The sequence below is a fragment of the Glycine max genome, chromosome 9, assembly GCF_000004515.6.
Source record: "Glycine max cultivar Williams 82 chromosome 9, Glycine_max_v4.0, whole genome shotgun sequence".
Lineage (NCBI taxonomy): Eukaryota > Viridiplantae > Streptophyta > Magnoliopsida > Fabales > Fabaceae > Glycine > Glycine max.
The window spans coordinates 34571224-34593792 of NC_038245.2; the positions used below are offsets into that span (position 1 = coordinate 34571224).

Here is a 22569-nt window from a genome sequence, read left to right on the forward strand (position 1 = left end):
GGAATCTAGTTGAACTTTTTTAAAATTAATTAAAATATTTGATTGAATTTTTTAATAATTGATGTATCTAATTAAACTTTTTAAAATAATTAAAATAACTCATTGAACATTTTAATAATTGAGTAACCCAATTAAATTGTTAATTATAATTAAAAGAAAACTTATATAATTAAGTCTTATGCCTATTGCTAAGAATTAGCAGGAGGATATGATCCTAAAGAGAAACTAGGCCAGGGGTGGAGCTAAATTATTTAAGTTGGGGTGGCCAAATTAAAGAAGATTTTTTTTTGTATTTTTATTATTTTTAATTTTTTAAATATTTATCAATCATTACTTTATAAATTTATAATTAAAATATTTAAGGTCACATGCCAGACAATTTTATAAATACGATTGGTTAAAAAAAGTAAATCAAAGTTTTAAATTTTGTAGACACTTACTCACATGTTTTACATATTAAAACATGTTTGCTTAATTTAAAAAGTAATTCTAGTTTAACTAATAACATCACAATTAAAAAATATTTGCAAGCCGCACTACAATACATGTATACTTAAAAAAAACTTATTTCTTCGTATCTCAAGAGATTTCAAGCATAAAATTACTATTTTAAGTAACAATTTAATGCATTATTGTTCTTATTGTTTTCCTCTTCATATATATATATTTATTTATATTATTATATTGTAAATTTTTGTTTATAAAAAACATAGCCGTGAGAGATTTATCATATACAATTACAATATTGAGCAAACTTTCATAAATTCTTTTATCTATTCTAAAAGAAAGTCCAATATAGACACTAGACTACTATACTATAGAATGACAAAACGTCTTTAAAATAGTCAAACAAAATGTTAGAAGTTAATGAAAAAATGTTAGAAATTACTTAAAAAAACTTATTGATTAAATAGTCAAATAATTTTTTTAGTCAGTAAAATAAGCTACAAGCTAGTTAAAATGACTTTTTACTATATTCAATAAAATTAAAATGAAAAATTAGTTAGAAGTTAAAAAATTAGGTGAAAGCTAAAAAAATTAACTTATTAAATTATAAATATTCGATAAAATAACTAAAAAATATAAAATGACATAAAACAAACAAAATGTTTTATTTAAAAAATATTAAAAAATTTGATAAATATAATAAAGATTAAAATAAAAGAAAAAAAGCTAGAAGTCAATGTTTAAAAAAACTAATTGAAACGTTGTTAAACATAATTATTTGTAAAGTTCAAGATGACATTAATTATTTTTTTGTCAATTATACTTTTTTTTACTTAAACTTTTTTTGTCAATTATACACTTTCTTTTTACTTAACCTTTAATTAATTTATACATGCGTAGAGTATAAATGAAAAAAAATTAAATAAAAAATCTCACAATTATTTTATTAAAATAAGAAAATTGGTTATATTTTTTGGTTTCTATTTAGAAACCTCGAAAGACAAACAAAAATAAACACAGAGTATAAGAAATATATTAGCCTTTTCAAATAAATTAATTGCTAATTTTTTTATATTTTTATTTTATTCTAAAGTTTATTAATGAGATAATCACACATTTTTAATGAAAATGAATACATGTACTGAACTACTGACAATATAAGTTATATTTATTAGTTAAAAAATTATCCCTTAAAATATGTAATACTAAGTAATTTCATTAAATACAACCACTTATTTTAATTATTTAATTTTATGGATATTTCTGAAACAAAATTTAAATTTGTGATATTATTAATTAACATTAATTAATTTAATTATTTTTAGGGTCTTATGAGTTAAATGTTTGTTTATTATATTTAGGATCGAAGATAAGGAGTTTTAGAGAGTATGATTTTTTTTACTGCATTAGAGAGTATTTTTTTTTGGTAGAAAGACCGCATTAGAGAGAATGATTAAAAGCTTATAGATCTAAAAAAAAAAGCTTATAGATTATTTCCGTTTGTTTCCTTATTTTATCCTCAACAGTTGATTAATTTAAATTTATAATTATTGTAAATTATTTTATATCAATTGTTTTGTAATTTTATTATAAAAAACTAATTATTTTAGTTAATTCAAACAAAAAAATACCTTAAAAATATTTTTTTATCCAATATATCTAAATATAAAACTTATTTTACTCCAAAAATTAAATCACTAATAAATTATTAAAATAATTTCCAAAAATAATTCCATCCAATATTATACTACTTATTATTTTACCATTAAACTTGTGCTAGTAACCTTCAAGGTAAGGCTAAATTTCCCTAAAAAAAAAAAAATCCTTCAAGGTAAGGTTCCATCATTCAATGTCCATATCTCTTGAGTAACCTCACGTTACAAATAACTACCTAGCAATGTCTATGTTCGTAATAATAAAAACAATGATAAAAAAGTGTAACCCAAGAATCTCTTCCGAAATAATCTCCCATACATTATAATATTTGTAGTGTTGTGCCTTTGTAATAATTTTCCAACAGCAAAAAATGTAATAAACACAATGTAATAATTAGGTTCATAATTTTTAATTATATTGTGTGCAATTTGTTAATTAAATAATAATTATTAACTATTAAGAATCAACGCTCAAGAGACCCTCTTCTTCGATGTCTTAGCACGGAGAAAAACACACACTCTCTCTCCCTCTTCTTCCGTACGCGATCTCTTTCACTATCTTCCAATTCCCAATTTTTCACCACACACTACTGCAAATCCTTCTCCATTTTCTCGCATTTTGGGTTTCTAGGTTTTTTTCCCTTTGGGGGGTTCTGAGTGATTCAGAAAAAAAAATATTTTTCCCCCTTTTTTTTTGCGTACTCAGATTTGAGCTGAATATCACAGTGTGGGGTTGAACTCAGATTCACGGTGTGGAACAATTCGAAGTAAGTTTCTACCTTTATTGCATTTTTGGGTTTGTTCTAATTTCAGTGAACGATGGTCAAGTCGGTTTGATTTGGCTGTTTTTTTTAGTGTTCAGTGTTCTGTGTTGGTGGATGAGTGGATCTGTGTTTTGATGTGATTGTTTTTAACAATGGGGTAGTGGTTTCACTTGGGGTTATGAGAAATTTTGGTGTAGTAAAGGGTGTGAAGTTCAAAGTTTGATTTTTTTTTTTCTACTTTTTAACTGGGGTTGGGAATCTGGGTATTGGAACACACAAAAAGTAATCTATACATGGAGATTAGTTTGATTGGGAGATGGGTTTCTAATGTTTTGAGTATCTGTGTGCAAATTTTTGTGGTTTTAATATTTTCATATGCACTGTTTTTCTTTTATTTTTTTAGGTTAGAACTTTGCAGTTGGGATATATTAAAATTTGTTTTTGGAAGTTGCAAAATAAGGAGTTTGAGCTGATGTGAAATAGTGGATGCTATTGTCTTACTAATGCTTTCAAGTTTTGGGGAGTTTAAGAATCTATATACAAGAGTTGTACAGTAAATGATGTCACATTGCATTAGTTTATGTTGATTGGGATTAAGAAGGTGAGAGGTGTTTACACTTTACTGTACTGCACCTCACTGTAGTAGGTTTTTGGCTTGGGATTCTGGGGCCCAAGGGTTAGCTGATGGAATTGTTGATTTTTATTATTCTTAGTTAATACTAAGTCGTGATGGATTGGGTGTATGATGTTTCTCTTACCGTACTCTGTTTGACCAACTTATTGAAAAAGGTAGATAACTAGTTGTAGCATAAACTAGTGAATTGTTGAATTGTTAGCGTATGCTATTATTGCATCTTTCTGCAATATACCGTTTAGGATGGTATTGTCATAGGCTTACTGGTTAAGAATAGATGCACATGTAGAAAATTTGGATACAGTATATATGCATAAGGTTGTGACAAACATGCATCTTTTATAGCGGTTGAATGTACGTGATGTTCTCTGTTGCAGGGTTTTAGCAGCCATTTTCAGTCTCTAATTTCTGTCTCTGACTCTGAAGTACTGCTTTTGGAATTATTGGATTCTTCATTTGGTGAGGATTTTGGAAGGATCATAGTGCTTATAAACTCCACCTACTAATGTGAAATGATAGACATTTCGAACTATTAACGGGATTTGTTTAAGCAACTTGTTTGCCACATTGCAATATATAAAATACAAATATGCCTTCATGGTGGGGGAAATCATCGTCAACCAAGAAGAAAGCAAATAAGGAAAGTTTTATCAATGCATTTCACCGAAAATTTAAAATCCCATCCGAAGGTAAACCAAACAGTAGATCCGGAGGATCTCGTAGACATAGCAATGACTCAATTTCGGAGAAAGGGGCTCAGTCTCCTCCTGAATCAAGATCTCCTTCGCCTTCCAAAGTGGGAAGGTGTCAAAGCTTTGTTGATAGGCCTCATGCCCAGCCACTACCACTTCCTGGCCTGCACCCATCAAATATAAGCCGAGCAGATTCTGAAATTAGTATACCATCATCTAGAGCAAGACATGAAAAGGGCTCCAAACCATCATTGTTTCTTCCACTACCAAAACCGGTGTGCATCCGTGGTAGGTTGAACCCTGCTGATTTGGATGGAGATTTGGTCACTGCTTCAGTCTCTAGTGAGAGCTCTGCTGATAGTGATGAACCAGTGGACTCTCGCAATCGTAGTCCTTTGGCAACTGACTGTGAAACTGGGACTAGAACTGCTGCAGGCAGTCCCTCCAGGTATACTCTACAAGAATTCATGATAATGTGCTTCAGGATTGCATATTTTGTTGCATATGCATGCCTAGGTTAAGTGTTGTTAGAGAATAGAGATGTAATTGTGTATATAAAACCATTAGTGTGCCTTCACCTAAAAGCTTAAGCTTTTAGGATAGTTGGTTCCTGGCATGGTATCAAAGCCTCTCAGTTCAATATTTGCTGTTCCCATTCTTTAAAAAGTAGAATTTCAGCACATGGTAGGTGGACCAGTGCATTATCCACATCATGGGCTCTTATCCAAGGGTGTGTATTAGAGATATAATGTGAAATCATTCATGTATCTTCACCTAAATTTTAAGCTTTTGAGATAGTTGGTTCGTGACATTTATGATTACTTGCAAATAATTTACTTTACTCATTTTGGATGTTGGCCTTTTCATGAAGCTTGATGGTCAAGGATCAATCAACTACTGTTTCCCAAATAAACTCAAGGGAAGCTAAAAAACCGGCAAACATTCTTGGTAATCATACGTCTTCTACTTCACCAAAACGTAGGCCCTTAAGCAACCATGTTACGAATCTGCAGATTCCTCCTCATGGTGCCTTCTGCAGTGCACCTGACAGTTCAAGATCAAGTCCATCAAGAAGTCCATTGAGATCATTTGGCACAGAACAGGTGTTGAACTCTGCTTTTTGGGCCGGAAAGCCATATCCAGAGGTCAATTTTGGTGGATCTGGCCACTGCTCAAGTCCTGGTTCTGGTCACAATTCTGGGCATAATTCAATGGGAGGGGACATGTCAGGGCAGTTATTTTGGCAACCTAGCAGGGGTAGCCCAGAGTATTCCCCCGTACCTAGTCCCAGAATGACTAGCCCAGGTCCAAGCTCTAGAATTCAGAGTGGAGCTGTTACACCTATTCATCCAAGAGCTGGGGGAACACCCAATGAATCACAAACAGGAAGGGTTGATGATGTAAAACCACAGAGTCATCGTTTACCCCTTCCTCCCTTAGCAGTTACCAATACTTTGCCTTTCTCTCATTCAAATTCTGCAGCAACTTCTCCATCTATGCCAAGAAGTCCTGGAAGAGCAGATAATCCAATTAGCCCTGGATCACGTTGGAAAAAAGGAAAGCTGCTTGGCAGAGGCACATTTGGACATGTCTATGTTGGCTTTAATAAGTATGTGCTTGTGACCAAAAGTTCTTGATTATATTATGAAGAAATCTTTTTTATACTTTTAAATCCATTAGTTTATACATCTTATAAATTGTTTGGTTAAAATGTTGTCCTGTGTAGGGAAAGTGGTGAAATGTGTGCTATGAAAGAGGTAACTCTGTTTTCAGATGATGCCAAATCTAAAGAAAGTGCTAAGCAATTAATGCAGGTAAATTGATTTCCTTTTTGACCTTTGAAATTTTTTGTGGGGCTGAATAATCCTCATTCTTTGTGCAAAATGCTAGTATCTATTTCTGTTTCAAATTTAGTGTAGCTTTCAAATCTAACTCCTAGATTCTGGCAGGAAATTACCTTGTTGAGCCGGTTACGACATCCAAATATAGTGCAGTATTATGGTTCCGAAACAGTAAGCTCTCCATTTCCTGTTTCTTTCTCATTCTCATGTTTTTATTAGCTGTTTGTGAGTGATCATGATTTATTTTGGGATTTATCTGCAGACTGCCAATTTCTAATGCTTGCATGATCAAATAGTTACAAGATTATTAGTTGCTGGTGGTTTACATTTTTTCTTGTCATCACTCATCATAATATTAGAAACTTGTTTACAGTATTTTTCTTCAGTCTACTTATAGAAACTGCTGAATCATCCCTTAAACAGGTAGGCGACAAGCTTTACATATATCTGGAGTATGTTGCTGGAGGCTCCATATATAAACTTCTTCAAGAATATGGACAATTTGGTGAACTAGCTATTCGTAGTTTTACTCAACAAATTTTGTCAGGACTTGCTTATTTACATGCTAAAAATACTGTCCACAGGTAAACAGAGTCACTTGTTCATTTTTAAAACCTTAAATTTTACTGCTGCCTCATAATGATTAATTTTTTATACTCCAGAGTCCTGATATATATCTATCACTTACATTGCATTTCTTGTAAAGGGACATCAAAGGAGCAAATATACTGGTAGATACTAATGGCCGGGTTAAGTTGGCAGACTTTGGCATGGCAAAGCATGTAAGCTTGGAGATAAAAGTTTGCTTTTATGCTAATTGTAGGATATGAAAATTGGTTTCTGTTGCTTAGTGAAATTATGAATAAAGGTTTGAAAATAACTAATTCACAGACTCAAGGGAGTTGCTATTTCCAATTCAGTGGGGTTTATTCATGTTCCTTTCTCATTTTTCTCCTTCCTTTTTGGAGGATATCTTTCATGTCCCAACTCAACCAGTTTATCATGTATGACTTCAATTCGAAAAAAGATCACCATGAATCCAAAAGACAAATGGCGACATTAGGTTCTTTTGGTTTTATTGAGTTCATGAGATATTGTTTTCCTGCATAACTGCCATTTGATATTGCATCTGGTATAAATAATCGTAAGGTTGCATGATCTATCCTGTTTCCCCAAATATTAATTTGCATATTTTGCAGATAACAGGGCAATCATGTCCATTATCATTCAAGGGAAGCCCCTATTGGATGGCTCCTGAGGTTGTAATATTTTCTCTGTTACTTTCAGTTCTTTATAGATTCAATTACATATTGGTTTTGTGACTTGATAGCTTTGCATTCTGATTTTTCAGGTTATAAAAAACTCTAATGGTTGCAACCTAGCTGTTGATATATGGAGCCTTGGATGCACAGTTTTGGAAATGGCTACAACTAAACCTCCTTGGAGTCAGTATGAAGGGGTTCGTAAATTATATCAATATATTGGAATTTGAAACTTGTAGTTAGTTTTTTCTTTTTTCCTATTATTTATGTGGTTTGTTCTTTTCATTTATAAAGTGCTGATGCTATTTCTTGTATTAATTTATGCCCTGACTTGATGTATTATTGTCTTTGCATGTTAACAGGTTGCTGCCATGTTCAAGATTGGTAATAGCAAGGAACTCCCAACAATCCCAGATCATCTCTCTTGTGAAGGAAAGGATTTTGTTAGGAAATGCCTACAACGTAATCCACACAATCGCCCTTCAGCCAGTGAATTATTGGACCACCCTTTTGTAAAATATGCTGCACCTTTAGAAAGACCTATTCTGGGTCCTGAGTCTCCTTCAGACCCAGCAGTATCAGGGATCACACAAGGAGCTACAACTTCGGTGGGGAAGTTATTTCAAACATAAATCTTATAAAAAGTTGTGTCTATTTCTATATTCTTAGTGTGAAGTGGGATAGCCTGTTTGTCTTGCATTGCATATCATGCTTTTATGTCAAATATTCGCACTCCCTCATGGCCTTATTCATCCTGCAAATGATAGGAATAAATTAGGAAGCCATCTGCTCTGGTACATGAAAATGTCATGAGAATTTTGTGCAATTCATGCATTCAAATTCCTTTTGATTGATGAACCATTTTTCTGGCTATGTATTTTGTATAGACTACAGCATTAGAATCCGTTCTCTTGGAAAGACAAACTATTGAATCTATTGGAGACCATAATATTGGGGAACAAAGGCATGATATTTATTCTCATCCCTTGTCCATATATGTTGCCATAGAAATTTTTACATATTTTTCTTAGGCAGCATGAAGGATGCAGACGGAATGGGAAAGGACACTAGCTTGAGCCAGATACAATGTTGAGGGATTTAGAACAGATGAAAGGTTCTCTAGGTTTAGAACCCCCTCAGCTCTGAAATCCACTGGATTACAAAGAAATTTCTAATATTTATCGATGAAAAATAATTTCTAAACCATTTTACAGATAATGGCCTTTATATAGACATGATACAACTTGATTGACTCTTCTAGGACTTCCCTATTCATATTGTAATTTACCATAATAATTACCTTTATTTTCTGAAATAAGTTTTCATAAAATCCAAAAAACAAATTCCTAGAAAAAATACTGAAATATTCAAAGTGAAACATCACTAAAATATAATTGACCTTTGTCCTGCATCGATGAATTTTCTGTTTTGATATCATGACTGGCTGTATAAAACTGATCTTTGAAGTTTTTTTTTTTTTCCAGTATCTTTCAATTCTAAGATACTGGAAAATTTTGCCTGCATAATGGAATGATCTTTGAAGTTATTTTTCTTTTATTGTTTCTCCTCTACCCTCTTGTAATTATTATGGAAATTTAATTCATCTGTGATAAATTTCCAGGGCATTGGACAAGGAAGGAATCCATCTAAGTTGGATTCAGATCGACTTTCTCTTCATTCTTCTAGGTTTTTGAAAACTAATCCTCATGCAAGGTCTGTTTCTTTTTTTCTTTCTCTTTCTCTCTCTCTCACACACACACACACAAGGTTGCTGACACTGCCAATGGAGGTCTGAAATTAATTCATTTTTCTCCAGTGAAATCCATATTCCAAGGAATATATCTTGCCCTGTCTCACCCATTGGAAGCCCACTTTTGAGGCCAAGATCGCCACAACACATGAATGGGCGAATGTCTCCCTCCCCTATATCTAGCCCTCGGACTGCTTCTGGTGCATCCACACCTCTCAATGGTGGTAGTGGTGCCATTCCATTTAGTAATCACTTAGTTTACATTCAAGAGGGTCTTGGAAGCTTGCCAAAGTCTTCAAATGGTGTCTACGTTAGTGTCCCTGCTGCTCATCATGACTTGAATATTGACATTTTTCGAGGAATGCAACAGACATCTCACATTACATCAGAACTGGTTCCAAGTGAAAGTGATGTTTTGGGGAAGCAGTTTGCACGGTCTCCTCATAATGAGCCGTATGATGTTCAATCAGTCTTGGCTGACCGTGTTTGCCGGCAGCTGCTGGGGGATAATGTGAAAATTAACCCATCCCTTGATCTAAGTCCCAACTCTTTGCTCAGCCGGGCTAATGGTTTATGACATGGAGCATTTTCCTTGGCCCACTTTTTGAGCAAGTCTTCGATGTTCGTCAGAATGATCCATTTATTGTTCTATTTGCTGAGGAAGTAATTGTAAAATAAGGAGCCAAAGCATAGGAGAATCAATGTAATAAATTTTGATCTAAGAATATAGGAGCTGGGGCATATAATTCCATTTTGCATGGCTTCAGGCTCAGGCTAGTGGAGTTCAGAACCTTTCATTGGAAGTGCCAAACTAAGCCTTAGGATGAAACTTCCTGACATTTGATTTGTCTATATCAACTGAAGGCTGCAAAAAGAGGAGCTTATGTTTGTATGTAGAATTTTCAAGATGCTGGCAGCATCAGTGCATGATGAGTAGGGAGCTTGGATTTCTCTCTGGTGCCTAAGATATGAGAAATGGTAGGATTAATGTTAATATTAACTCAAGGAATGAGTTTTTCTAATCATATGTATGCAGTTCCTTCAGTTAAAGAATTCATGCAATGACAACTGTATCTTTTAGAACATCATATAGATGCCAAAACAAAAAATGAAATTGGTACAAAATTTAGTTTCTAGACTATTTTTTGGGAGGTGATATTGCTGTACAGAATATGGGAGACTGTATTGTGATTCTGCTTTTATTGATGGGAAGCTAAGGATTTGTGGAACCTATACATCTCTTGATTGCATGCTCAGATGTATTCTGTCATTATATACCCCTTCTACTGGATTTATTTTGTACATTATCATTTGAAGTAAAAAATTGAAGATAATGATTTGTGATCCTCTCAAGTGGTTTATACAGTGCTTATCTGGTGGGGTCAACCTTTCCATTATTTATTGTTTTTTCCTAGAGTAATTCATGCATGAGTACAATGCTTATAGGCACAATCAATCGAAATGACAAGATGTATTAAAATGAACATAAAGTCTGTTGAAATTTGTGTTGAAATTATTTTATTAGCTTGAACTTTCGATTGGTTTATCTATATCTATTGTATTCATGCAAGAATTTTTCCTATAAAACACTTAAGGCTCTTGGCAACTCCCCACAAAGGTAGTTGAGACTTGGGACATTAAGCAGTTTGCTGTGGCAGGTTGGTCTCCAGAATATATCTTCTGTTAAGCCATTATATATTAAGCTACTGGTGAGGGGGTTGGATGATTTGGATGAAGTTAGATTATTCTTTTAAAGGTTTAAATATATTTTATTTCTAAAAATGACTATTTTGTCAAAATAAAATTTTATGTCGTATAATTCCTTAAAATTGAAAATTTTGTGGTTTTAATCTTCATGAAAGATTAAAATCATCAATTTTGTTAAATGCGAGGATTAAAAATAATGTTATTTATAAAAAAAAAAAAACTGAACTCATTTTTTATGGATTATGTACATTTAAGTGTTAACGATGTATCTCAAGCCATGCCAAATAATGTAATCAATACAATTTTCCTTTTCAATGAATTGCGATGTTGAATCACAAACCTTTCATTTTTCATGCGCATATAAAATTTATTGTGTTCCCGCGAGTATTGATAAAATTTATTTTGATTAAAATTAATTTTAAAAGTTAGTAGTAAAAGTTAGTTACGTGGTCTCAATCAATTTCTCATTGTGAAATCACTACGAACTTTTACATAAAATCACATTAATTAATTTTTCAACATGATTATATCAAGATACCAAAATACTACAGGACGTACCAAAAAGGATGATATGAACAACCTTGTTAGTATGAACGAATACGTTCAGCAATAACTAGGCATGGTAATGAAATGGAATCGGTACCCATGGGTATCCTTTCAAATCGGTTCTGATTTTGACGGAGAATACCTGAATTGATCAGGTATGGGTTCAAGGATTACCCGACTTTTTTTAATCGGGGTCGGGGACGAGAATGTCACTATCCGTCCCATATCCATTCTCGTATCTATTAAGATGATGAAATTATTAAAATATTATTAATTACTTGTTAATTTTTTTTTATAATTTTTATATAATTTAAGATTCTTTTCTTAATGATCTTTGTAGACAAATGTGCTGCAAATACAAATAGTTAAAAATAAATGTATAACAATTAATTTTTTTTTAAAATCAGATTTTCAATATAATTTTTTTATAATTTTTTTTTATAAATCTAAATTGGAGATGAAGATATCCGATACCTAACATATAAGAGGATGGGATAACAAATTTTAACCCGCTAGATATGTATGAGTATATATTAGGAAGTTGGGATCGAAGACTTGGAAGACAATATCCATCCCGCTATGTCTAGCAATAACATAAGAGTCAGATCCCATAGCATGCAACATATTACACTATTTATTTAATCCCCAAAAGGGTATATTACAATTAAAGTTGCGCTACTTTTTATTTATTTATAATTATCATTGGAAAAGTTCCGTTACTTTTATGCCACGTGATTCTGCCGGGTAATTATCTTGTGCCAATTTATCTTGATTGTGACTCAAATCGTTAGTTAATTGAAATTGGAGAATAATAGGATACATATACATACAACTATACAAGTTAAATTAGTCGGAAGTTAATTTCCTTATTTAATAGTATAGTTATAGTTTGGTGGTTCTTTCTCTCTCTTGACTGTTATGTCGTGAGATTATTAAATCCTAGTTGGAAGATATTTGTCTGAATTACAACACAAAATCACAAAATAGAAAAAAGTAAAAAACTGTTACAAAAATCACAATCAAATATATATCTTAGGTCATCTAATAGAAGTGCAGTTTATTTAGAGACAAAATCAGATTACAAGTATCTCTAAATTTGTGATTGTAAACTAAGCATATATTCCTCTGTACAAGGGAAAAAGGTAAAGGTCAAGTGAATGTTTAATGGATCATTAATATGTTTGAAAACTTTCACTAGATATTAGTCCCTACTCCTTAGGTAACATAATATCAAAATTTAACCAAATCAGAGCTATACTCCCACAGTTTCCTTGCCACCTCTGGATCGGATGCTTGTGAACTTGCTTCAGCTAAGTTACTATCCGCAAAGTAGCAGCCAGTCAACCCTTTAACTTGTGGATGCAATGCAACATAACATGTGGTTGCTGCTCCCTATGTTGAAAAGAAAGAGGCAAAAGTATATCATGTGTGTATGAGTTATTCTTTTACCATTTTATAGGTACAAAGTATCCATCAACTTATGACTAATCTTAGTCGAAAAACCTAACTGACTACTTAATGATATCTCTTCTCTCAACTATTTTTTTTTTTCTATTTACGTAACTCGATCATGAGACTTTGTTTAAGAGATCTAAACTCAATTCTACCTGAACTAACGTAATATTGGCCAAGTGTGTATAAGTTGATAGATTAATTAAATACTTATAAAATTGAATAGAAGACTGTTAGAAATAAGTTAAAAGAACTTATTTTGATAAGTTTTTATCAATATGCTCATTAAAATAAATTAAGAAGAGCTTATAGGAGTTACAGCCATTATCATTAGTAGCTTATAAGCCCTTCCCTAATTTCCTTGAACTTATATACCAGGAAACTATCCTGGATGAAACTAGACAAACCTCAGCAAAACTTTTCATGCGTAAATTCTTTAACATGGAGAGAGTGATAACAAGATAAAGCTTACCTCATCCACTATATCTCTCCACCTTTATTTATTAATTATTTCAAATAAGTAATCATAGCTGACCTCATCTAGTGAATTAAGGCTTTGTTGTCGTATTTCAAATAAGTAATCACTTTACCTGCTGTATATTTTTCATCGCATATTTACCAAGTATACCAACAAACACTGCATAAGAATTTGAGCAAGCTGTCAATATAACAAGCTAAACAACTACAGGCATATCTTCAGATCCAAAGAAGAAAAAAATGAAACACCATCAAATTGGATATATTCAATATGGAAGGGTGATAAAGAAATCTAATGTAGTGTCAAGAAGTATCATTATATTTTTTTCAAGAAAAAACTGTGTTGCGTGTCATTTCCTTGCATTTTCTCTACTGTTTCAGGCCACCATTTCTATCTCAGTTTGTGATTGATTGGCATAAATACCAATAAAATCCAATTTAGCTATTAAATAAATCTGGAAGCAACAGGGTTAAAGCATAAGGTCCTAGAACTCTCTATATAGAACCAACATACTCACACGTGTGAACACACCTCACAGTTTCTATGCTATTGGTAAGTAGTAACATATAGTTTCAGATGGTAATTTTGATTCAATCTGTGTGTTAGGTTCTAAAATCCTACCGTCTATCAAAATGAGTAGAATATTATTTATTTCCCTTCCTTGGCTTTAAATATATAGAAGTTTTAATTACTATGAGTATGTGACCAATTTCTAAATTAGTACCTTTAAAGGGAAATCCTAGTGCAACAGGTTCCCACTAGGAGAGGTTTATTGAGGGTAAGTGTATACAACTTTACACCTAGCAAGTGGAGGGATCATGTCCTAGATTTGAAACCATGACTTGTATCTCACAAGACAGGAGGAACCTACCTTTACACCGAGTGTCACCCACAAATACTCTTAATGAGGTCCTTGGAATCACCGAATTTTCCACTTTTTTGCCACCATCACATCAAGGCTGAGTAAAGCACCCTAGTGTGCCAACAATCGGGACATTGGCTCTTAGCGACAGTGCACTATAGGGACTTGAGGATTATGGAGTGTCTAAGTCTTTACATTGAGCAGTATGGGATGCTCCATGGAATATTTAAGTGCTTCAGTGCATATCACTCCATTAGTTAAGCCCTGTTAGAGTGTTAGTTATAGCTGTTAGAGAAGTATTTAGTTAGTTGGCTCTCTGATAAGAGTAGCAGTATAAATAGAGATAACAATGAAATTGAAGACCAGACGGTCAGATTCTTAGGAACAATTTTTGTAATTTATTTCCATCTTCTTTAGGAACCCACTGTTCCAAAAAGAGAGTAGAATGTAATAAAGATTTTTTTCTTTCTTTTATTTATTCTATGCTGACATGCTAGGTTCCTAACACTGTCATCTCGGCACAGTTTGTTACCTAAGAACCAAATTAATTGATGCCTGACAAAGGGTAATGATGGATATGGATACCTAATTAGAAATGTTTTATAATCTTTTGACTTAGTTAGAAAGATTTTAACCTACGGGGACAAACTAAAAATCCAAGTAAAACTATAGGGGACCAAAAATGTAACATAACCTGTATAATGTCGTATGTAGTTTTTCATGTACAAATATTTTTTAAAAAAACAAAACACCAAAGAAGAAAGGAATTACCCTCCATTAAACTGTGATAACGAAATAGATTGGTGGCAATTGGTCCCGGGCTAACTGAGTTTGCAGTTATGTTTGTGCCCTCCTCCTGCTACAAGAAAACATCAAGTAGAAATATGACTGTTCTGTTCTATGTTGCTTTAACTTTTTGACAATGAAAATATTCTCAGAAATAGGAAAATTCTTTTTCAAAATAACAGAAACAGATGCAGCTTGTGATTTGTACAAACCTCATAGATGGGCTAAATGTTAGCAGTATTGGAATATGATTCAAGTCTTACCTTAACTAACAAGCTCATGGATATACACCAATAATTTGATATCTGAGTAAACTATCATCCATCACATCTTATTTAGTCTATGATATCTTGACCTATCTACAGAACTAATTCTTATTCAGGGATTTCACATCAGGGCACCAAACTTCTGATTTACCATGTACATCATAATAGATCCCCCCCAAAATCATCCACATGTATTTGAGTTTAGGTTGTGATAAATTTGCAATCATATATACTCTTTTGAGTAGATAATTTATTGCATGGAACAAACAATTCATGGGGCTTAGTGCACACGGCTCCCTCCATTTTGAGATTTGAGGTTTGAGGAGGATTCAATGCATGCAACTGCAAACTTGCTCCTATAAGCACAAAGGCTGCTTCTGTGACTAGAATCCACAGCCACCAGGTCACAAAGTAGCAATCTTATTGTTATGTCAAGTTTCACCCTTCCATCAGTATTCACCACCTAACTGATGTACCACAGTAATCACTAAAAGGCTTTATAGAACGTTCTTGCTAAAAACAGAATGTCTAGAAGAAACATGTTGCCTAACCAAAGAAGGTAAATGGTCTTCTAGCATAAGAAGCATCAGGGAAATCCTCTTAATTTGTTTTTAAAATATAAAAGCTATGTTTGACAAGACACTTTAGTTAGCTTCTAGCTTTTTTTACTAGCTAAAAAATTCATTTGGTTATTCGGTAAACAAATTTTTTTTAGTAGCTTCTTGTGTTTTTTGAAACGCACTTGAAGCAGTATTTTTTGAAACACCAACTTCTAACTTTTTTATATTTTCTTCCGTTTTTATCCTTAACATATTTATCAAATTTCCTGCTTACCCTTTTTAAATAAATCATGATTTTATTTTTTTTTCCAGTCATTTTACACTTTTCAATTACTTTAACAGTTATTTTTACCGAATACTTATAATATAATAAGCTAGGTTTTCAGCTAGTTTTCCGAACATAGCCAAAAACAAAGTCCAGATCAACAAGATCATCACTACTTTTCAAGGTCCAAACAACCTGACAAAAAGCTCATAACATAAAATTCGTCTCCCTATATATCACAATACAGTTTACAGATGCTGTCTAAACAAAATAACAAGTTTTAGTGTGCCAGAAATAACCCTTTCAAGCTGAACTCAACCTTCTCATCATAAGTATCCTCATTACCCTCAAAATCACCACAATCCTAGCATACTGTAAGAGATATTACGATAACGACACTTTCCACATAAAAGTGGCACTCTTATTTCTTGTCATTATCAGAGTGATATGAAATAAGAATTTCAATTTTCCAAAGGTTACTCTTTTATCAACAAACAACACCCTCAGGAAAATATCTTACAAACCCCAACTCCAGTTGATCCACTCACAACAATTTGTTTTACATAAACAAATAGCATCTCACAAACTGTTGGTGTCAGTAGACCACCTCCACAACCATTTTCCTGATAAGCTGGATTAGTCCCCTGTTTCCCTGTTCTCATGTTTCCTTTATTTTGCAGGGGTAAATAAAACAGAACAACACATACAGAAACAGACTACTAGCAGGTATAACATATACTCAGTAACCTCAAATAAGTCATCACCTTTAGCCGTCTTGCGAGCTCATTGGTATGCAACACATTAGCAAGCTTTGACTGCCCATATGCAGACAAACTGTTATACCTGTTCATTTATAAGAAAATGAAAATATCAATCACTTAATGCTTGGATGGAGGGGTTTGGAGGGAAAGGGGATGAAAGGTTAGTTTTTTAATTCAACTTAACTTATTTAACTTAATATTTTATTACTTGAACATTTTTAAAATAGAAAGAATAAAATGAGATATTACTGTGTAACCTTCTGATCATCCTTTATTCATTTCCACAAACTTTTTTTAATTCCTTACATTTAAAATTGAAAAATTAAACCCTCCCTTCCCTTTCCCTCCAAACCTCTCCATCCCAACATATTTTAGTTTCAGAAACAATTTGTAATTACCAATGAAAAGGGGGGGAGCTGAGGGGAATTCATAAAGTTAAAAACTGTTGACAGTAAATATATAGTTGACTGTACTAAATTTTATACCATTGAGCATATTGTTACCCTGATTTATCATTGATTTTATCAAATCTAATCCCTTCAGGATATGATAATTTATGACGTCTTGATGAGACATTTACAACCCTTCCCTCCTTCCTCTGTTCAATAGCAGTCCGTTTCATTGTTTCAAGCAATAAGTTTGTCAAAAGGAAATGACCTGCAAGAAGAGACCCTTATATCTCAAATTCCCTTATAAAAGCAATAATGTAAAATTGTTCTTGTATGCAACTCAATGATTATAAATAAACAATTCCAATTATGATTTACCAAAAAAAAAAAAATACAAAACAAAAGAATTGAAATTGATAGAATTTAAAAATTCATAAATTTCAAAGTATCAAATGGAGATATGGAAGTATCCTCAGTATCTTTTTACACAACACGATCTATCAAATCTGTGCATGAGTCTGTATTGTCTTTGGACGGTTTAAGATAAAATCTCACCTATGTGGTTTGTTGCAAACTGTAATTCTATTTTGTCTTTTGAAAGCTTGAATGGTGTTGCCATGATTCCTGCATTATTACTTTGAACCAAAAAAGAAACAAATAATTTTCAGTGCAAACAACAGCATATGTTGAAATTCACAATCTAGCATGCGTCAAGTGAAAAAGCAGTTTGGTGAATGATTAATGTCACAGAGAACACCAAAAATTCCATTTACTAAGTACATATTACACGAGCAAGAAGAGAAGTATCTGCAGTAACATACACAAGTATATTCAGAGGAAGACCGCGAGAATTGAATTGCGATGCAAATGTCCTCACTGATTCCATTGAACTTAGGTCCAGCTCCATCATGTCAATTTTTGCAATCGGGTTATATCTTAATATTGTTTCCTTGATCTCCCCACCAGCTGTCATATTTCTGATCCCCATGACAACATGGACACCACGCAATGCAAGTGCACGTGCAGTTTCAACACCAATACCACTTGTTGCCCCTGCAGCAGCATGCACCACACAATGAAGATAAGTCATTTGCACCAAAAACACAGAAAAAGACAAGCATTACCAGAATCAAATTGAGCACTGTGATGAATTAATTCCACCAACATATATCCCCCAAATCTACAACAACATACTTGACATACATACCTAAGTATATTCTAGCCAACAAGCAACCATAACAATAGCAATCGATAGAAATACATTAACTTTTTCCTCCTCCACAACCACAATTGCAGCTGCAACATCAAGGTCTCCGAGGTCCAGTCACAACTACAATTGTGGCTGCAGTAGCTGCATTTGTGCACAATTTTTCACAATATCAAGGATTGCAATAAAACTACATCCGCAACTGCAATTTAAAACCTCATTGCCAAATGCATAAAGCACTAGCACTCATTAAAATAAAAGCAAAACAATGCATGCATGTCTCAAAGGTAAGTGTGAAGTCTTGAGCAATAATCATCAAGAAAGAATAAAAAAAAGACATAGCATTTCATATTCCTCTTCAATGTACTCATTCCTACAAAAACAAAATTCTCAAACTAAGGTTTGAAATATATACCCTTTCAAATAAAGTTAACATTTTTAACATGAAGGGGAATTTCCCATCTCATAAGAACAAGAAACCAATCATGAGTAAATTAAGGAAGAACAGAACAAATCAAGGAAACCCATTTTCCATCAAAAGTTAACCTGTAACAATGGCAGTGAGGTCAGAGCCATCAATTCCCTGAGTAACTTCCTCAGCAGTAGAGGAAGCTGAGAATCCAGAAGGCCCTTTTCTTCCCAACCACCACATTTTTTTTTCTCTTATCTTTGTCCAAAGTAAAGCTCACACATCGGAATTGGGTGTGAGTATCACATTATTCTCACTTTAAAATCCTGCTTTGCAAAATCGCGTTCATTTTGATTTGTTGATGTTAATTTGTTTTGAAGCATTACTAATCTGTTGATGGTAATAAAGAAGAAAGTAAATAATGTTGAATAATTCTAAATTTTCCATCTTTCTTAAGGGACTTTTACCAAGTAAATTTTTTCCTATTTTTTTATTTGGGTGTTAATTTTAAATTATTACTAAAAATAGAATAAAGCGTAACACTTGACTTCTAAGTTAGAAGTAATAATATGTTAAGATTTTTTATTTTTTACTTTTTAACTAAAATCGTTAAAAATTTAACGACTTCAATTTAATTTTTTATTTATTTACAACTTTAAAGTCCTATAATATATTTTTTTTAACTTATAACTTTGAAGTTAGTAAATTTATTTATTTAGTTATTTTTTAACTTACAACTTTGAAGCTGTAAGTTGTTTTTATTAAGTTTTAGGATATTTTTATTTATTTGTATTTTCTTTTCGTTTGATTTCAAATTTTTTTAAAAAATTATAAATAATTTTATTTATTTAATTATCAAATAAATATTTTTAATCTTTCTTATTACTAGTTTTATTTAATATCTCGTATATATTTTTCATAAGATTTTATTTAGTATGTTATATATTTTTTAATATTATTTTATTTAAAATATTTTATATATTTTTTAACATTGTTTTATTTAATATATTTAAAATTTAGATAATTTTTTTAATATTGTTATTGAATTTGATTTGTGTTGTAAATGAAATAAAAAAAACTAACATAATGATATTTAATATATTTTTTGAATATTTGTTTTATTTTAAATACCTAAATTTTAAAAAACTAAAGTTTTAAAATAAATATTAAAATATTTTGTTAAGAATATTAACTTATAATTTATGAAATAATATTATTTATTTTGTATAAATAAATTTACTATTAACAACATCTAATAATTTAATAATAAAAATAGTTGTTAAATTAAAAATAACATAATACATTAATATAAAATAATCAATACACATTAAAAGAAACATAAAAAGTAAAAATCATATTAGTTAGTCTATTTGTTTGTATAAACAATTATTATCATTATGTTAAAAAAAATGTAATTTTCATTTAAATATCTTGAATTTTTAAATTTACTTGTTTTAAAATTTTAATTTTTAAAATTTAAGAATTTTTTATTAAATTATTTTATATTGAATATACAAAATATATTAAATAAAAAATTATTCAAAAATTATACAAAATATTTTTTAAAAAATATATAACATTAAATAAAACCATAAAAAAATATACACAAGATATTAAATAAAAATAATAACAAGTAAAATTTAAAATATTTATTTAATAACTAAATAATTAAAATTATTTACAATTTTTAAAATAATTGAAAGCAAAAAGAGGAAAATACAAATAAATAAAAAATCCTAAAAATAACTTAACTTATCATTTTGAAGTTGTAAGTTAAAAAAAAATAAAAAGTAAAAAAAAACTTACGACTTTAAAGTTGTAAGTTAAAAAAAATAAAAATTATAGATTCTATAGTTGTAAATAAAAAAAAATAAACTAAAGTCGTAAATTTATTATAACTTCAACTAAAAAAATAAAAAGAAATTATAATAAATATTACATGTTACGATTTTTAACTCATATGTGGTAACATTTGTCACGACTTACTCCAATTTCGATAATAATTTAAAATCGACTATCAAATGAAAAGATCCGGAAAAAAATCACTCCTTTTGATAAAGTTTCCCTTTCTTAAGTATTGAAAATTCTTTATATTTCCAAAATATTAAATTTATTTCCTTTTATATTTAATTTTTTGTTAAAAATTAAAATAATGGTAACAATAAGAAACACTAACATTACTCAAATGAGATTTTATTTAATTAAAGAGTACATATTGTTTGATGTATAGGTAGGTAGAACCGAATATAATTATTAATAGTTAGAGAAATATTAGCAATACAAAATTTTAATATGTTCTTGAGGCATCTCTTTTATTAGATAGAATTTATTTAAATCTTTTGAAATATGCGAGGTTCATTTTTAATTTAGTACGACTCATGCAAATTTTAATTAACAAAAAAATGTGTTAAAAAGAGAGTATTAATAATTTTTTACGTAATAAATTAAGAGAGTATCAAATAGGTTGCTAAATTGATGTTATTAATAGTTTTTTACAATATATTGTAAACAATCTAAGTTCCATAGGCTATTGAGTTATTCATTTTTTCTTTTGTGAATAAAATGACGGATCTATAAATTTTAAATTATAGGAGGAAATACTAATGAATATAACTTAATATTTTAATTTTTATATTATATATGATAATTTTTTATTCTATATAATTAAATTTTAAATAAAAAATATTTTTTAATATTTAAATATAGTATAATTAAAATTCACAACAAATATAAATATATAAAGAATATTTTGAATTTATAATGGATAATTTAAATTTTGATATCAAATTATTTTTAGCTATTGATAATTTCTTAAATAAAAGCTCAAAATTAAACTTATAAATAGAATAAAAGAGAGTAAATTAAAAGAGTTAGACATGTAAAAAAAATATTGGTAAAGATAAAAGAAGTATAGTTTGAAATGGTTGAAATATTTTTTTTTGTTAAAAACAAGATAAAATATATTGAATATATCTAATTAAGAGAGAAAAAATAATAAAAGTAGAAATATATTTATGAGGGAAATACTTATGTAATAAATTATATTTTCACTACATTTGAAATTATATAAAAAATTTATAATTATATATACACGTTATATTTATAATTGGTAAAATTTTAGTGGAGGCAATTGCCCCTACACTGCAATACGTGGATCCGGCGTTGCATGAAGATGAAGATTACAATTTATAACCCAATTGTTGCTCATGATTATCCTACAAATGTGATCATCTACATTAAGGTAATTAAAATTTTAAAAAATAAATAACATAAAAATTTCTAAATTTTAAGTCTAACTTCAAAGCAACTTAATTTTAGGAAATTGCTATATGCACTTCCCCTAACTGCTAGTGCACACTCCTTTTTTTCATATTTCTCTCTAGAATACCTATTTCCGTGCAAAATGGCAAATGAGAAAAGTGTGTGTGGTGACGACGAGGTTGTAAACTTCGACAGTGATTCAATATACAACATCTCCATGTAAAACTCCTTTAAGAAGAGTATGTGTGTACACTTCACGATTTCCTTCAAAGTAGATGAAGTTAAGGGTGACTTCTTAAAGGAACACACAATGGGTAGCATAGTGAGGGGGACAACATTGATGGTGTTATGAGGGTGGCGATTTTGGGGAGTTTGGAGAAGAGGATGCAAAGGGACTATATAGATGATGTGATAAAGCCACCCACAAAGAATAGGTTTGTGTTGGGCCAGGAGGTACGTACGGTTTCAAGAATTAGAGGGTTCTTGCATGTATTCGGAGGTAGAGGGGTTTTGGCAACAGGGGAGTGGAATTTTAGAGGATGGTTATGGCTTTAGAAGGGGAAGAATGAAGTGGA

The 22569-nt window shown here is 31.0% G+C and overlaps 2 protein-coding genes across 4 annotated transcripts; one reads left to right on the plus strand and one right to left on the minus strand.

The window, feature by feature from the left end:
* The first annotated feature begins 2573 nt into the window (after positions 1 to 2573).
* Positions 2574 to 10274, plus strand: LOC100819762 (mitogen-activated protein kinase kinase kinase YODA). Its single transcript, XM_003533942.5, has 12 exons — positions 2574 to 2869; positions 3878 to 4640; positions 5064 to 5801; positions 5919 to 6006; positions 6142 to 6204; positions 6457 to 6617; positions 6740 to 6815; positions 7233 to 7292; positions 7385 to 7492; positions 7658 to 7903; positions 8917 to 9008; positions 9112 to 10274. Exons 2-12 carry the CDS (start codon positions 4090 to 4092, stop codon positions 9620 to 9622), a joined length of 2694 nt encoding a protein of 897 aa, XP_003533990.1. The 5' UTR covers positions 2574 to 2869; positions 3878 to 4089; the 3' UTR covers positions 9623 to 10274.
* A 2028-nt stretch (positions 10275 to 12302) lies between these two features.
* On the minus strand, positions 12303 to 19120 carry LOC100775556 (short-chain dehydrogenase TIC 32, chloroplastic). Of its 3 annotated transcripts, none has more exons than XR_416003.4 (8): positions 18871 to 19107; positions 17939 to 18170; positions 17673 to 17752; positions 17232 to 17385; positions 16732 to 16810; positions 14862 to 14946; positions 14100 to 14354; positions 12303 to 13387 (listed from the first exon to the last, which is right to left on the minus strand). XR_416003.4 is itself a non-coding variant. In XM_003533126.5 (8 exons), the coding sequence occupies exons 1-8, from the start codon at positions 18974 to 18976 to the stop codon at positions 12529 to 12531; spliced, it is 945 nt and encodes a 314-aa protein (XP_003533174.1). In that variant the 5' UTR covers positions 18977 to 19120; the 3' UTR covers positions 12303 to 12528. The 3 variants fall into 3 exon arrangements, 2 of the variants coding, with proteins under 2 accessions (XP_003533174.1, XP_014617615.1); XM_003533126.5 differs by lacking the exon at positions 14100 to 14354 and having other exon boundaries at positions 12303 to 12690; positions 13341 to 13387; positions 18871 to 19120; XM_014762129.2 differs by lacking the exon at positions 14100 to 14354 and having other exon boundaries at positions 12303 to 12690; positions 13341 to 13387; positions 14862 to 14949; positions 18871 to 19109.
* Between the last annotated feature and the right edge of the window lie 3449 nt (positions 19121 to 22569).